This window comes from Mus musculus, chromosome X, assembly GCF_000001635.26.
Source record: "Mus musculus strain C57BL/6J chromosome X, GRCm38.p6 C57BL/6J".
NCBI classification, from domain to species: domain Eukaryota; kingdom Metazoa; phylum Chordata; class Mammalia; order Rodentia; family Muridae; genus Mus; species Mus musculus.
The window spans coordinates 148,882,549-148,899,395 of NC_000086.7; the positions used below are offsets into that span (position 1 = coordinate 148,882,549).

The window sequence follows — 16,847 nt, forward strand, 5'->3', positions numbered from 1 at the left end:
GGGAAGTGTTGAGAGCCTCAGGCTGGTCCGTGAAAGACACACCACAGCAAGTGGATCTCTGTGCTTTGAGGTGGCTGGGACTCCCACAGGAGGTGGCAAAGTGATGGCGAACCGTGAAGGTAACAAGTTCTCTCTAGTTTGAGAGTAGCAGCGCGACCCCTCTCCCTGCTCAGGGTTCCCACTGGTCAGAAAAGGATGTTGACTGGGAGACCTCTGCATAATCCCGGCGGCTCAAAATGGCGCCTGGAGGTGTGGAGAATTCCTGAGAGGGCTCGGGCTCTGTCTCTCCTGACTTCCTCATTCGAGGAGGGGCTTTTAGACGTTTTGGCGCAGTGCCCCTCTACCCCATCAACCCCTCTATTCTAGAAGGGAAACTTTAAACATCCTGGCGATTGATGGTTATTGGATGGGGCGACAGTAAAACGGCCCCTATTTTTGAGTGTGGACAGGGTGCTTGCAGAGTTCCCACCTCCAGGATCACATACCTAGAGCCTAGGGATCGCCTTCTAGGAATCTGGGAATTAGAATGCCAGAAGGGTATAACAGAGGATATTTTTTAGGGGGATGTGGCTGGTAGGGTGTGGGATGGGCTTCGCTTGTGGATGTAAGGCTAGCTTTCCAGGGATCCTCAAATTAAAACGCCAGAAAAAGTAGAGCATGACCATTTGTTGGATGGGTGTCCTTGATTGTTTGTATAAATCACTATTGTCCCATGCCTGGATATAGACTTCAATTATCCCACAAGCCACAGATTAATACTGCAGCCCCTCCCTGCCCAGTCCTTTCCTTCTTTTACTCCCTGAACATTCTCACTAAGCAGCACTTTGTTATCATTAACAAGGGCTTCAAAGTAACCGTGAAAATGTGTGTGTGTGTGTGTTTGTGTGTGTGTGTCTGTGTGTCTGTGTTTGTCTGTCTGTCTGTGTGTCTGTCTGTGTCAGTGCCTGTGTGTCTGAGGGTCTTTGTATTCTGTGTGTGTCTGTTGGGGGGACTGTCTCTGGGTGTGTTTCTGTCTGTGTGAGTCTGTCTATGAGAGTATGTATGTGAATATGGCATAAAATGTTTAACAAGTTACATAGGCTGCAGGTTACAGGAATGTCTGCACACTGTTGAGAAGGGAGTAAGTGACTGGAAGCACAGAATTAAGAATACAATCAGATCCAGAGCTGGAAACAGGAAGACACAGAAGGAGTAAAAGAAGTGGGGAGAAGTTGCAGGGCATGGTAGCCCATGACTTCAGTCTTAGCAGTGGTGAGGCAGAGGCAAGTGCATATTTCTGGATGTGAGCCCAGACTGATCTGTCATACAGACAGACCCTTTCTCCTAAAACAAAACAGGATTAAAAAAGAAATTATATAGCAGATTCAGATTAGAGAACTCAGAACAAGAACATTCATGAGAAAAGGTCTGACTAGGGTCTGACAAACAGCAGGTAATCTTGTCTCCAAAGCCATGTGCCTAAAGTAAAATTTAAATTTTTTCTTACCATGGTATTGTTTTTTAACAAGGTCTAAATGCAGGATATCTTCCATTGGGTCTTGAAGCATGGGATAACTTGTATTCAAGGCTGGTACAGTCTGTCTGAATCAGATGCTGCCCTGGGTATCAAATTCAGTGCTTTGGTGCAATCTAGTCAAGCACTCTATGAAAAAGTAACTTTCCTGTCTTCTGAACAAGTTAAGACCTTGAGTGGTTTTTACGTATGTCGGCAGATTCTGGATACACAGCACAGGCTGGCCTTCTTTGTCTTACATTGCTGGGGTTTGCTGCCAGTGCAAGATTTTAGTGTCAGCCACCACACCTGGTTTGTTGTTCACTCTGCTTTTGGTTTGTCCTTCCAAAAAACCGATTGTATTCATTTCCTGAGCTACAGATAAAATAAGTTACGAAGTACCATTGACTGGCTTCATGGAGAAACAGCAGCAAGCGGTTAGAGGTCTAAAATGATCCCAGAGCAAGAGGTTAAGGAATAATTGCATGCTCACTGCACATCTAACATAATATTTCCTTTCTTCTCTGCCAGAATCTCTTGTGTGTGTATGTAGGTAAAAGTGTTGTTACTTATTTGTGTGCTTTTGTTGGTATGTGAACAGGTGCACATATTTGTGTATTTGTGCTGTTAGGTGTGTCTACTTCCATGTGGAGGTTGTTACCTCTGACTCTTGTTCATGAGGAATACTAGTCCTGTCTTCTGACCAGACTCTCATAGGTATCTGGGGCTTAGGAGTCAGGCCAGGGTAGTTGTCCACTACAACATCCTAGGGATTTTCTGAGCTCTGCCTTTACACACTAGGGATTACTGTTTTAAATCATGGTGCTCCACATTTTATTTCTGTATATTGTTTCTTTTGGTATGGATTCAGGTGTCATGTGGCATGCTATGGTGCAAATATGTGTGGATTAGAGCATATGGTACAGGAGTTTGTTCATTCTTTTCACAATGCCATTCCTAGGGATTCAACATAGTTCGCCCAGAAAAAGAGCAACTACAGTGACTCACTGAGGCATTTCACTGGCCCTTGAGTGTGTGCTTCTTCAGGGAATCTGGGCATGTAATTTAGGTCCTAAGGAATCCATGGAAAGAGTTTACGAACTGCTATATATCTCTAGTTTGTTTAACAGACAAAAAAAAAAAAAAAAAAAAAAAAAAAAAAAAAAAAAAAAAAAAACAAGGACAAGATCCTTTAACAGAAAAAAAAAAGAAAGACAGAAAAATTATTCCCATTCTGATTTCTAATCCAGCCATCAAGATATTAAGCTGCGTACACAGAAAATCAAGGAACCAGTTGTCGGTGGGTGGGAGGGGGAAACATTCTTACTTTCAAATAACATATGCATTTATCATCGGTGCATTTAGAGTTTGGAAGCAAAGAAAACTTATCCTATTATGATTTTCTGACCTTTCAGTTGATATTATGCTGCATTTGTTCATGTGTTTGTGTATTCATAACTTCGTTTATTTACATCTTGATTTTTTTCTGTGAAACTTCATAGTGTAGGGGCAACCTGTCTTGAAACAATATTGTGGTCAATGGTCTGTCCTAAAATCCAGTGTTCACTGAACTGGCATTCCAATGCAATCTTTCTGCTTCTGCAGTTTAAGACATGAAATTGTAGATATAATCTGTCAGGTAATGCTTATTCAGAGATGTGATAATTTCATTTGTTTGGTTTGGTTTTTAAGAAAGTGTTTCCTTTAAAGCCTGCTGGCTGGAAACAACCATTATCACTGAGGGTGACAGTAAATTCCCCATTCTTCTGCTTTTAACAGTGCTGGGATATTGCATATACACAGTCCTACCTGGAGTATTCTTCAAAATAGACAAACTGTTTTTTTAAAACCTTCACTACCAGGCTCATGTAATACACTGGAACATTAAATGACTGCTGGCTAAGCTGAGTCCTGGAACATAGTGCATGCTTGCAAGCATGAGAATCTGAGTTTGATGTCAAGAATAATGGACTAGAAACATAATAATATCTTAGAATATGTGTAGGTAATCAAATGTAATGAGGCTAGGTCAGGAAGAGTTATTTACATGGACACTTCAGCTACAGCACAATTTCAGGACCAGAGAGGAATATATCAGAAATGTAGATAAAACATGTACTACAAATGTATAATTTCCTTCCAATTTGAATGGGAAGTACATTTAAGTTTAAAAATCCTTCAAGATTTGGTCTTAATTACCCTTTCCAATTAAAAAATCATAGTCTGCATTCTATACTCCTTTAGGAACCCTTGAGTCATATCCTGATAGAACCTAGTGGGGAAACCCTCACTCAATTCCCCATTCAGCCTGCATCCAAAAAATCACAAAGGACCATCTTGATGTAATTAGACAAGGTAGTTTAATTACAGAGTTCTGGACCAACATGAATCCCCACACAGGAGATAAAGGATGTTGTCCACGAGGCTCAAAAGCTCAGGATTTTCATGGGGTAAGGGGCTTAGGGGTGTGGAATTCAGAATAGCTGCACACTAGTGGCTTATTCAAACATCAGCAGAAAAATTACATGTACGTGTAGGGTGTCAGAATTCTGTGTCATTTTGACTCAGTTTAGATAGACCTGTATGTCCTCACGTTCCTCTTTATATTTAAGGTTAAGCTGTTCCAAGGAATGTTTTAACTAAGGGGCATATCCGGGTTTGTTTTTCTTTTTTTCTCACCCCCAGGCAGCATCTAGGCTCACAAACTACTAGCAATTTCTGAGTTCTTTGCATGACTTACAGGTCTTAAATTTTCATCTTTCTTTCTATCATATTTTTTCCTCACCTCTGACACCATATAGTTAAGAATATTGGGTGGGCTGTTTCTTCAAAAAACACGGATTGATTCCCAGCACATTGCTCACAACCATGAATTCCAGGAGAACTGAGCCCTCTTCTGGATTGCACAGGCATCAGGCACACACTTGAGTAACAGGCAACACGGAGGCAAAATAACCAAAAAAATGAACTGAGAAATCAAAATGAAAAGAAATAAAACAAGTTGAGATCAGTGTGAACAGAACTATTTAGAGCCCGTTAGTAATGATCTGGATTTCCCTAGTATACAACAGAGAATACATTTAAGGAGCTGGTAGAAAAGCTTGTGGCATGATGAAGTTCTTCCAGGTTTTCCATCCCAGCGGTTGAACTTTGTGAAAATGCCCCTCGGGAGCAGAGTAGCAGGGATGAGAAGATAGCTGCTTTCCCCGCCTCTTACTTGAGTTTGGAGGCATGGTGTGGCCTGGCATAGGCTGAACTCTGGCCCCTGAGCCTCTGTAACTGTGCAGGAAGGACAGTGATTGGAGGACACATTTATGGAAGTGTTGAGAGCCTGGGGTTGATCTGGGGAAGACACAACTCAGCATGTGGATCTCTGTGATTTGAGGTGGCTGGGACTCCCACAGGATGTGTCAACCTGATGGCAAACCGTGAAGGTAACCAGTTCTCTCTAGTTTGAGAGTAGCAGTGTGACCCCTCTTCCTGCTCAGGATTTTCACTGGTCAGAAAAGGATGTTGACTGGGAGACCTCTGCATGACCCCGATGCCACAAAATGGCATCTGGAGGTGTGGAGATTTCCAGAGAGTGCTAGGGCACTGTCTCTCCTGTCTTCCTCATTCGAGGAGGGGCTTTTAGCCGTTCTGGCATAGTGCCCCTCTACCCCATCAAAGTATCTATTCTAGAAGGGAAACTTTAATATCCTAGCTATTGATGGTTATTGGATGGGGCAACAGTAAAATGGCCCTTATTTTTGAGTAAGCACAAGGGCCTTGGTGAGTTCCCACCTAAAGTATCACATAACTAAATCCTAGTGTTAGTCTTCTAGGAAACTGGGAATTAGAATGCCAGAAGGGTATAGCACACGATTTTTTAGGGGGCGTGGCTGTGAGCATGTGTGATGGGCTTGATTCATGGATGTAAGGCTAGCTTTCCAGGGATCCTCAAATTAAATGGAGCATGAACATTTGTTGGATGGGTTTCCTTGATTGTTTGTATAAATCACTATGGTCCCATGCCTGCATATAGACTTCAGTTATCCCACAAGCCACAGCTTAATCCTGCTGCTGCTTCCTGCCCAGTCCTTTCCTTCTTTCACTCCCTGAACATTCCCTGGCTATCCATTAAGCAGCAATTTGTTGGCTTTAACAAGGGCTTCAAAGCAACAGTGAAAGTGTGTGTGTGTATGTGTGTGTGTGTGTGTGTGTGTGTGTGTGTGTGTGTGCATGCCTGTGTCTGTGTGTCTGAGGGTCTGTGTGTTCTGTGTGTGTGTGTGTCTGTGAGTGTGTGCGACTGTCTCTAGGTGTGTTTGTGTCTATGTGAGTCTGTCTGTGAGAGTATGAATGTGAATATGGCATAAAATATTTAACAAGTTACATAGGGTGCAGGTTACAGGAGTGTCTGCACATTGGTGAGAAGGGAGTAACTGACTAGAAGCACAGAATTAAAAAAAACCAGTTAGACCCAGAGCTGGAAACAGGAAGACACAGAAGGAGTGAAAGAAAAGAGAGGTTGCAGGGCATGGTAGCACATGACTTGATTCTTAGCAGTGGTGAGGCAGAGGCAAGGGCATATTTGTGGATGTGAGCCCAGACTGAGCTTTCATACAGAAAGACACTTTCTCCTAAAACAAAACCAAAGATTAAAAAAAATGATATAGAGGATTCAGATTAGAGAAAACAGAACCAGGGCAGGCATGGGAAAGAAGGTCTGAAAAACTAGGGTCTGAAAAACAGCAGGTAGTCTTGTCTTCAAAGCCATGTGCCTAAAGTAAAATTTTAAATTTTTTTACTTAACATGTTATCGTTTCTTTTAACAAGGTTATCATCCACTGTGTCATGAAGCATGGGATAATCTGGATTCAAGGCTGGTACAGTCTGTCTGGATCAGGTGCTGCCCTGGGTATCAAATTCAGTGCTTTGGTGCAATCTAGTCAAGCACTCTATGAAAAAGTTACTTTCCCGTCTTCTGAACAAGTTAAGACCTTGAGTGGTTTTTATATATGTCGGCAGATTCTGGATACACAGCACAGGCTGGCCCTCTTTGTCTTACATTGCTGTTGTCTGCAGCTAGTGCAAGATTTTAGTGTCAGCCCCCACACCTGGTTTGTTGTTCACTATGCTTTTGGTTTGTCCTCCCATAAAACGGATTGTAGTCTATTCCTGAGCCACAGAGAAAATCAGTTACTACGTACATTTGACTGGCCTCTTGGTGAAACAGGAGCAAACATTTTGAGGTCTAAAATGATCCCTGAGCAAGAGGTTGAGGAATAATTACATGCTCACTGTGCACATAACCTAATTTTTCTATTCTTCTCTGCCAGTATCTCTTGTGTGTGTGTGTGTGTATGATGGTGAAGGTATGACTACATTTCTGTGTGCTTCTGTTAGTATGTGAACAGGTGCACATGTGTGTGTAGTAGTGCTGTTAGGTTTGTCTACTTCCATGTGGACGCTTACTGTTACCACTGACACTTGTTCATCAGGAATCCTCCTCATGGTTGCTGAGATCAATCTCTAATAGGGACCTGGGGCTTAGCAGTCAGGCCAGGGTAGGTGTCTACTACAATATCCCAGGGATTCTCTGAGCTCTGCCTTCCCACATGAGGGAAAACTGTTACAAATCATGATGCTCCGCATATTATTTCCATATATTGTGTCTTTTGTGATTGATTCAGATGTCATGTGGCATGCTATGGTGCATATATGTGTGGATTAACCCATAAGGTGAAGGAGTTGCTTCATTATTTTCAAAATGCCATTCCCAGGGATCCAACATAGGTTGCCCAGTAAGGGAGCAACTACAGTGACTCACTGAGCCATTTCACTGGTCCTTGAGTTGGTGGTTTCTGCAGGGAATCTGGGCATCTAATTCAGGTCCTAAGGCATCTAAGGAAAGAGTTTAACAGCTGTTATATGTCTCCAGTTCTTTTGACAGAGAAAACAAAGCCAGGAAAATTATTCCCATTTTGATTTCTAATCCAGCCAACAAGACATCAAGCTGGGTACACAGAAAATCAAGGGGCCAGCTGTTGGGGGGAAAAGCATTCTTACTTTCAGTTTACACATTTCACGTAATTTATGCATCTTTCATTGGTACATTGAGAGTTTGTGAGCAAAGAACACTTACCCTATTACCGTTTTCTGACCTTTCAGTTGAAATTGTGCTGCATTTGTTTATGTGTTTGTGTGTTCATTGCTTCGTTTATTTACCTCTTAATTTTTTTATATGAAGCTACAGAGTGAAGGGGCAACCTGTCTTGAAACAATACTTTGGTCAAAAGCCTGTCCTAAAATCCAGTATTCACTGAGCCTGAATTCCAATGCAATCCTTCTGCTTCTGCAGTTTTAGACATGAAATTGTAGATAAAACCTGCCAGGTAATGCTCATTCAGGGATGTGATAATTTCATTTGTTTGGATTGGTTTTTAGGAACGTGTTTCCTTTAAAGCCTGCTGGCTGGAGACACCCATTGTGGCTGAGGATGACAGGAAATGCCCCGTTATTCTGCTTTTATCAGTGCTGGGATTTTGCATATACACAGTCCTACCTGGAGTATTCTTCCAAAGAGACAAACTGTTTTTAAAAAACTTCAATACCAGGCTCATGTAATCCACTGGAACATGAAATGACTACTGTCTAGGCTGAGTTCTGGGACATAGTGTATGCTTGTAAGCATGAGAATCTGAGTTTGATGCCCAGGAAAATGGACTGGAAGCCTAATAATATCCTCAAATATGTGTAGGTAATCAAATGTAATGAGGCTAGGTCAAGAAGATAAGAGTTATTTACATGGACTCTTCAGCTACAGCACAATTTCAGGACCAGACAGCAATATATCAGTAATGTAGATAAAACATGTACTTCAAATGTATAATTTCCTTCCAATTTGAATGGGAAGTACATTTAAGTTTAAAAATCCTTCAAGATTTGGTCTTAATTACCCTTTCCAATTATAAAACCATATTCTGCATTCTGTACTCCTTTAGGAACCCCTGAGTCATATCCTGATAGAACCTAGTGGGGATACCCCCACTCAATTCCCGATTCGGTGTGCACACCCCAAAAATCACGGAGGACCATCTTGCTGTAATTAGACAAGGTAGTTTAATTACAGAGCTCTGGACCCATGTGCATCCCATGGGGAACCTGATGGGGAACCGTGAACTAGTTCTCTCTAGTTTGAGAGTAGCAGTGTGACCCCTCTCCCTGCTTAGGGTTCCCACTGGTCAGAAAAGGATGTTGACTGGGAGACCTCTGCATAACCCCGGTGCCTCAAAATGGCATTTGGAGGTGTGGAGATTTCCAGAGAGTGCTAGGGCACTGTGTTCCTGTCTTCCTCATTCGAGGAGGGGCTTTTAGCCGTTCTGGCATAGTGCCCCTCTACCCCATCAAAGTATCTATTCTAGAAGGGAAACTTTAATATCCTAGCTATTGATGGTTATTGGATGGGGCAACAGTAAAATGGCCCTTATTTTTGAGTAAGCACAAGGGCCTTGTTGAGTTCCCACCTACAGTATCACATAACTAAAGCCTAGTGTTAGTCTTCTAGGAAACTGGATATTAGAATGCCAGAAGGGTATAGCACACGATTTTTTAGGGGGCGTGGATGTGAGCATGTGTGATGGGCTTCATTCATGGATGTAAGGCTAGCTTTCCAGGGATCCTCAAATTAAATGGAGCATGAACATTTGTTGGATGGGTTTCCTTGATTGTTTGTATAAATCACTATTGTCCCATGCCTGGATATAGGCTTCAATTATCCCACAAACCAGAGCTTAATCCTGCAGCCCCTCCCTGCCCAGTCCTTTCCTTCTTTCACTCCCTGAACATTCCCTGGCTATCCATTAAGCAGCAATTTGTTGGCATTAACAAGGGCTTCAAAGCAACAGTGAAAGTGTGTGTGTGTGTGTGTGTGTGCATGCCTGTGTCTGTGTGTCTGAGGGTCTGTGTATTCTGTGTGTGTGTGTGTGTCTGTGAGTGTGTGCGACTGACTCTGGGTGTGTTTGTGTCTATGTGAGTCTGTCTGTGAGAGTATGAATGTGAATATGGCATAAAATATTTAACAAGTTACATAGGGTGCAGGTTACAGGAGTGTCTGCACATTGGTGAGAAGGGAGTAACTGACTAGAAGCACAGAATTAAAAAAAACCAGTTAGACCCAGAGCTGGAAACAGGAAGACACAGAAGGAGTGAAAGAAAAGAGAGGTTGCAGGGCATGGTAGCACATGACTTGATTCTTAGCAGTGGTGAGGCAGAGGCAAGGGCATATTTGTGGATGTGAGCCCAGACTGAGCTTTCATACAGAAAGACACTTTCTCCTAAAACAAAACCAAAGATTAAAAAAAAATGATATAGAGGATTCAGATTAGAGAAAACAGAACCAGGGCAGGCATGGGAAAGAAGGTCTGAAAAACTAGGGTCTGAAAAACAGCAGGTAGTCTTGTCTCCAAAGCCATGTGCTTAAAGTAAAATTTTAATTTTTTTTATTTAACATGTTATATATTTTTAACATGGTTATCTTCCATTGAGTCATGAAGCAAGCGATAAACTGGATTCAAGACTGGTACAGTCTGTCTGGATCGGATCTTGCCCTGGGTATCAAATTCAGTGTTTGGTGCAATCTAGTCAAGCACTCTCTGATAAAGTAATCCTCAGGACTTCTGAACAATTTAAGACCTTGGGTGATTTTTTTGTATATAGGTAGATTTTGGATACACAACACTGGCTGGCCCTCTCTGTCTTACATTGCTGTGGTCTTCCGCTAGAGCAAGATTTTAGTGTCAGCCACCACACAGGTTTGTTGTTCACTTTGCTTTAAGTTTGTCTTTCCATAAAGTGGATTGTATTATATTCTAGAGCTACAGAGAAAATCAGTTACTAAGTACCTTTGACAGGCCTCTTGGAGAAACAGGAGCAAACATTTTGAGGTCTAAAATGATCCCTGAGCAAGAGGTTGAGGAATAATTACATGCTCACTGTGCAAATAATCTATTTTTTTTCTTCTCTGCCAGAATCTCTTGTGTGTGTGTATGATGGTGAAGGTGTGGCTACATCTCTGTGTGCTTCTGTTAGTATGTGAACACGTACACATTTTTATGTACTGTATGTAACAGTAGTGCTGTTAGGTGTGTCTAATTCCATGTGGAGGCTAACTGGTACCTCTGACACTTGTTCATCAGGAATCCTCCTCATGTCTGCTGAGATCAGTCTCTCTGAGGGACCTGGGGCTTAGCAGTCAGGCCAAGGTAGTTGTCCACTATAACATCCTAGGGATTCTCTGAGCTCTGCCTTTACACAGGAGGGATTACTGTTTTAAATCATGGTGCTCTACATATTATTTCCATATATTGTTTCTTTTGGTATGGAGTCAGATATCATGTGGCATGCTATGGTGCATATATGTGTGGATTAGAGCATAAGGTGCAGGAGTTGGTTCATTATTTTCACCATGCCATTCCCAGGGATCCAGCTTAGGTTGTTCAAAAGACAGCAACTACAGTGACTCACTGAGCCATTTCACTGGCCCTTGAGTGTGTGGTTTCTGCAGGGAATCTGGGCATCTAATTCATGTCTTAAGGCCTCCATGGAAAGAGTTTAACACCTGTTATATGTCTCCAGTTGTTTTAACAGAGAAAAAAAAGCAGGAAAATAATTCCCATTTTGATTTCTAATCCAGCCAGCAAGTCATCAAGCTGGGTACACAGAAAATCAAGGGACCAGCTGTTGGGGGGAAAAGCATTCTTACTTTCAGGTTATACATTTCAAGGAATTTTGCATAGGCTGATCACTGGCCACTGAGCCTCTGCCAGAGTGCAGGAAGCACAGTGATTGGAGGACGCCTTTAGGAAACTGTTGATAGCCTCTGGTTGGTCAGGGGAAGACAAACCTCAGCATGTGGATCTCTGGGCTTTGAGGTGGCTGGGACTCCCACAGGAGGTGGCAACCTGATGGAGAACCATGAAGGTAACCAGTTCTCTCTACTTTGAGAGTAGCAGCGCGACCCCTCTCCTTGCTCAGGGTTCCCACTGGTCAGAAAAGGATGTTGACTGGGAGACCTCTGCATAACAGGGGCTGCTCAAAATGGCGCCTGCAGGTGTGGAGATTTCCCAAGAGGGCTCAGGCTCTGTCTCTCCTGACTTCCTCATTCGAGGAGGGGCTTTTAGACTTTCTGGCATAGTGCCCCTCTAACCCATCAAACCCTCTATTCTGGAAGGGAAACTATAAACATCCCGGCGATAGATGGTTTTTGGATAGGGTGACAGTAAATTGGCCCTTATTTTCGAGTGAGGACAGGGGGCTTGCAGAGTTCCCACCTCTAGGATCACATACCTAGAGCCTAGGGATCGCCTTCTAGGAATCTGGGAATTAGAATGCCAGAAGGGCATAGCACATGATTTTTTTTAGGAGGGCAAGTCTGGGAGAGTGTGGGATGGGCTTCATTCATGGATGTACGGCTAGCTTTCAAGGGATCCTCAAATTAAAATGCCAGAAAAAGTAGAGCATGACCATTTGTTGGATGGGTGTCCTTGATTGTTTGTATAAATCACTATTGTCCCATGCCTGGATATAGACTTCAATTATCCCACAAGCCACAGCTTAATACTGCAGCCCCTCCCTGCCCAGTCCTTTCCTTCTTTTACTCCCTGAACATTCTCACTAAGAGGCACTTTGTTATCATTAACAAGGGCTTCAAAGTAACAGAAAAATGTGTGTGTGTGTGTGTGTGTGTGTGTGTGTGTGTGTGTGTGTGTATGGGGTGTGTGTGTCTGTGTGAGTTTCTGTGTCTGTTTGCCTGAGTCTGTGTGTGTCTGTGAGTGTGTGCAACTGTGTTTCTGGGTGTTTTTGTGACTGTGAGAATCTGTCTGTTAGAGTATATTTTTGAATATGGCATAAACTGTTTAACAAGCAACCTTGGCTGCAGGAACAAGTGGATCAGCACACTGTTGAGAAAGGAGTAACTGACTGGAAGCACAGAATAGAGAATATACTTATACCCAGAGTTGGAAACAGGAAGACACAGAAAGAGTGAAAGAAATGGGGAGAGGTTGCAGGGCCTGATAACACATGACTTAAGTCTCATCACATGTGAGGTAGAGACAATTAAATATTTATGTATTTGAGCCCAGACTGAGGTGTCACTCAGCTAGATCCTGTCTCTGAAAACAAACAAACAAACAAAAAACCCAAAGTTTAAAAATATATGGTATAGAGGATTCAGATTACAGAAAACAGCACCAGACCAGAGATAGGAAAAGAAAGTCTGATAAGGGGTGACCAAAAGCAGATAATCTTGTCTCCAAAGCCATGTGCCTAAAAGTAAAAATTTAAATATCTATATTTGAAGTGAGAGAAAGAGGGAGCATTAATTTCGTTGGTTTCCTTGATTGTTCTTAGAAATCATTATTAGAAGTTGTTTGAGGAGGAAGCGAATAAAGGGTCACTTTCTGGCCTGCAATATTAGTGTATTAATTTCCTTAACTAATGGCAGAGCTTTCAGTCTGATGTTCTTTGTGGTGTACCAAGCCAATATGAGAGTCTAAAGTTGGGCCTTGGGGATGGTATGGGTAGATGAAGAGGTAGTAACTGAGTTGGGTGGTTTTTTGATTTTTCTGTTTTTTTTGTTTTTTGGGTTTTTTTTTTTTTGTTGTTGTTGTTTAGAAAGGATCTTTCCTTTCAGACTGCCTATTGAGCACCCTTCAACCCCAGTTTCCCCTTTTATTATGGTACTGGGTTCTGGGGCCAAGAGATCTAAAACATGACTAACTACAGGTCCCTGGTATCCAAGTCCATACTCTGCTTTCCAGAACACACATGCAAGTACATGGCCATATAGATAAGCACATACAAATAATTACAAAATAAATATATAAAAGGTCCAAGATGTCATTTTTATACTTGTCATTAATATTAATATCCCAAACTATATTATAAATCTTACTTAAGGTAAAAGGTGTTAAATATACCAGAATTGGATTTAAAAGCATACACATGCCTAAAATTGTGGCTCTCTGTTCGCCATGTCCATCTTTTAGACAGTAAGACAAAAAAAAAAAAAAAAAAAAAAAAAGGCCTGGTTCAGAGTTCTGTGATATTCTCTTGCATTTCCAAGACAGCCTAACAGATGTCCTCAACTATAGTCACACAAAGATGTATGGAGTGTACACTATTAATTTAACACTTGGCACTCTAATATGTGAGCAATGCTGTCTTCTTAAATTTCCAATTATCTAGTTAAGAAAGACACTAAGGAAATCTGTACAATCCCCATTTTAAAGGCTTCTGGAAGTAAGTATAGCTTGAATCTCAGAGAGTGAGAGGAACCTGTTACTTAACTTGTCTCCACCCATCACAGGTGATGACACCCAGGGTCTCCCATGCACTGGAGCGAGACTCATGAATTTTCCCCCATCTCCTCTGTCACATTCTTTAGAGTGTCCACTGTATGAAGTACTTTCTCAGTTGTGATTCAGTGTGTAGAAAACTTGTCTTGTTTTAATATTTTGTAATTATTGAGTAATGCTCTCACAAAATTAATGCTTTCAGATAAAAATATTAATACAATTTACAAGCCAACGAGGGTCCAAAGTCTAAAATTTCTTTGCTTGAGTTTTTAATAAATGTTGTATGGGATCATTCCTGTATAAAAATGGAGAGCACACACCTGGAGATGTAGTTAACCTTGTACTTTACATGCCTAACACAGATAAACCCCTGCATTCAATATAATGGCACATGCTTATAATCCCCTTCCAGTAATGGAACTTAGTGGGTGTAGGTCTGAATGTTGTATTCACAAGACCCTCAGTTTCCTACTCCAGGTCCACAGACAGATTGTTTTCAGGCTCTTCATAAAAGACTGGAAGTGGAGGCTCACCCTGTAGACAGAAGACTGGGGCAGGTGAAACAGGTTTATATAATTTTGAGTAAAGTCTGAGCTGCAAAGTGATACCTGGTCTCAATGATGTACAAAACATACATTTTAAAAAACAGGGTTCTTTGGTTTTGCTTTTCTTTTCTTTTTAAATGACCATAGTATGGCTTGTGAAACAACATTTTGCCAATCCTAATCTGTTCTCCTTTTGATGGTGTGGCTATGGTGATTTGGGGACAGCAGTTGTAGGATCCATGGCTCTAGGTACATATGTAGCAGAGGGTGGGCTTATCTGATATCAATGGGAAGGGAGGCCATTGGTCCTGTGGAGGTTTGATGCCCCAGTGTAGGGGGAAGCTAGATCTGTGAGGTGGGAGTGGGTGAGTAGGTGGAGGAGCACTCTCATCAAGTCAAAGGAGAGTGGGGAGAGGGGGGAGGTGGAGTTTGTGGAGGGGTAACAGGGAAGGGGGATGCATGAAAGGGACAATAAAAATAAAATGAAATGAATAAAATAAAATAAAAACAGGAGAACTGTCAAAGGCCTTTATTTGTAAACTGTGTTTGTTCCGAAGTAGGGTGCAGCTTAGTTGGCAGAGTGTTTGACCAGCATGCACAAAGTACTGAGTTTGATCCTCAGCACAACCAACCACCATGAAAAGCAGCTTGCATCCAAGACAGCTTGGATGTTGGGAAGTGCTTGCTGATGTTAACTTGATATGGCTGTCTCCAGAAAGACTGTGCCAGAGCCTGACAGATACAGAGGTAGATGCTCACAGCCAGCCATTGGACTGAGTTTGGGGTTCCCTGATGGAGGAATTGGAGAAGTGATTCAAGGAGCTGAGGGGTTTTCAGCCCCATAGAGGGAATAACAGTGTGAACAGACCAGACTCCCCCCCCCACCCCGGAAGCTCCCAGGAAGTAGACCACCAAGCAAAGAATACACATTGAGGAACCCATGTTGCTGGTCACATATGAGGCAGAGGAGGATGAGAGGTCTTTGGGCCTGAGGCTGTTCATTGCCCTTGTGTAAGGAAATGCCAGATCAGGAAGAAGGGAGTGGTCAGGTGGGTGGGTGAGCACCCTCATAGATGCAGGGAGAGTGGAGATGGGATAGAGCATTTCAGAAGGGGAGACAGACCCAGAAAGGGGAAAATATTTGAAATGTAAATAAAGAAAATATCCAATAAAAAATGGGATACAGCTCTAAACAAGGAGTTTAAAACTGAGGAATCTCAAATGGCTCTGAGAAACACCTAAAGAAAATCTCAACGTTCTTAGATATCAGGGAAATGCAAATCAAAAAGACCATGATATTCTACCTCACACCAGTCAGAATTGCTAAGATCAAAAACTCAGCTGACCTGCATGTGCAGCAGAGGATGGGCTAGTAGGATGTCCATCAATGGGAGGATAGGCCCTTTGTCCTTTGAAGGCTCTATGCCCCAGTTTGGGGGAATGACAGGACCAGAAATTGGGAGTGGGTGGGTTGCTGAGTAGGGGGAAGGTGTTTTTTGGAGGGGAAACCAGGAGAAGAGAAAACTTTTGAAATGTAAATGAAGAAAATATCCAATAATAAAAACGCTAAGCTAACAGCAGATGTGGGTGAGGATGTGGAGATAGAAGAACACTCCTTCATTGCTGGTGGGATTGCAAGCTAGTACCACCCATATGGAAATCAGTCTTGCAGGACCTCAGAAAATTGGACATAGTAATGAAGATCCAGCTATACCACTCCTGGCCATATACACAGAAGGTGCTGCCACATGTCATAAGGACACATGCTCCACTATGTTCATTGCAGCTATATTTATAGTAGCCAGAAGCTGGAAACTGCCCAGATTTCCCTCAACAAAGAAATGAATACAGAAGATCTGTACCCCATTTTTAATAAGGTTATTTGGTTCTCTAGAGTCTAACTTCTTGAATTCATTGTATATTTTGGTTATTAGCACTCTATAGAATGTAGGGTTGGTGAAGATCTTTGGCCAATCTGTTGGTTCCCGTTTTGTCCTTTTAACAGTGTCCTTTGCCTTTCAGAAGCTTTTCAATTTTATAAAGTCACATTTTCAATTGTTGATCTTAGAGCCTGAGCCATCAGTGTTCTGTTCCGGAAATTTTCCCCTGTGCAGATGTGTTAGAGGCTCTTTCCTAACTTTTCTTCTATCAGTGTATCTGGTTTCATGTGAAGGTCCTTGATCTACTTGGACTTGATCTCTGATCCTGTATCTTCTCCTATTTTTAGTTAGACAGGATCTGTCTGTATAGTACAGGCTGCCCCTTGTTTTCCTTTTCTTGTTTCTGCCCTCTAGTGTCAGAATTTGTTACTGTAAGCCACCAAACCAGGAAGTTGGTGCTTTGTGTTACCTTTATCTCCTATGAAATGAGTTGTGTGCTGTTCCTGGGTCACAAATAATATACAGTAATTTTCACAGGCCACATGGATACATTTGAGAAAAAAGTTTTCTGTTAAAAAAAACTATTTCAATT

General features: G+C 42.1%; 1 protein-coding gene across 2 annotated transcripts in view; it reads left to right on the plus strand.

Annotated features, from left to right (window-relative positions):
• Positions 1–16,847, plus strand: part of Luzp4 (leucine zipper protein 4) — a 66,446-nt gene that overhangs the window by 24,855 nt on the left and 24,744 nt on the right. The window contains exon 1 of one of the 2 annotated variants that reach the window (NM_001114383.1): positions 28–119. The exons of the other annotated variant lie outside the window; for it this stretch is intronic. Within the exon in view, the coding sequence (NP_001107855.1) occupies positions 104–119 (16 nt within the window). The 5' untranslated portion in view covers positions 28–103. Of the gene's footprint in view, positions 1–27; positions 120–16,847 lie in introns of those variants that run through there. 2 annotated transcript variants of the gene reach the window in all.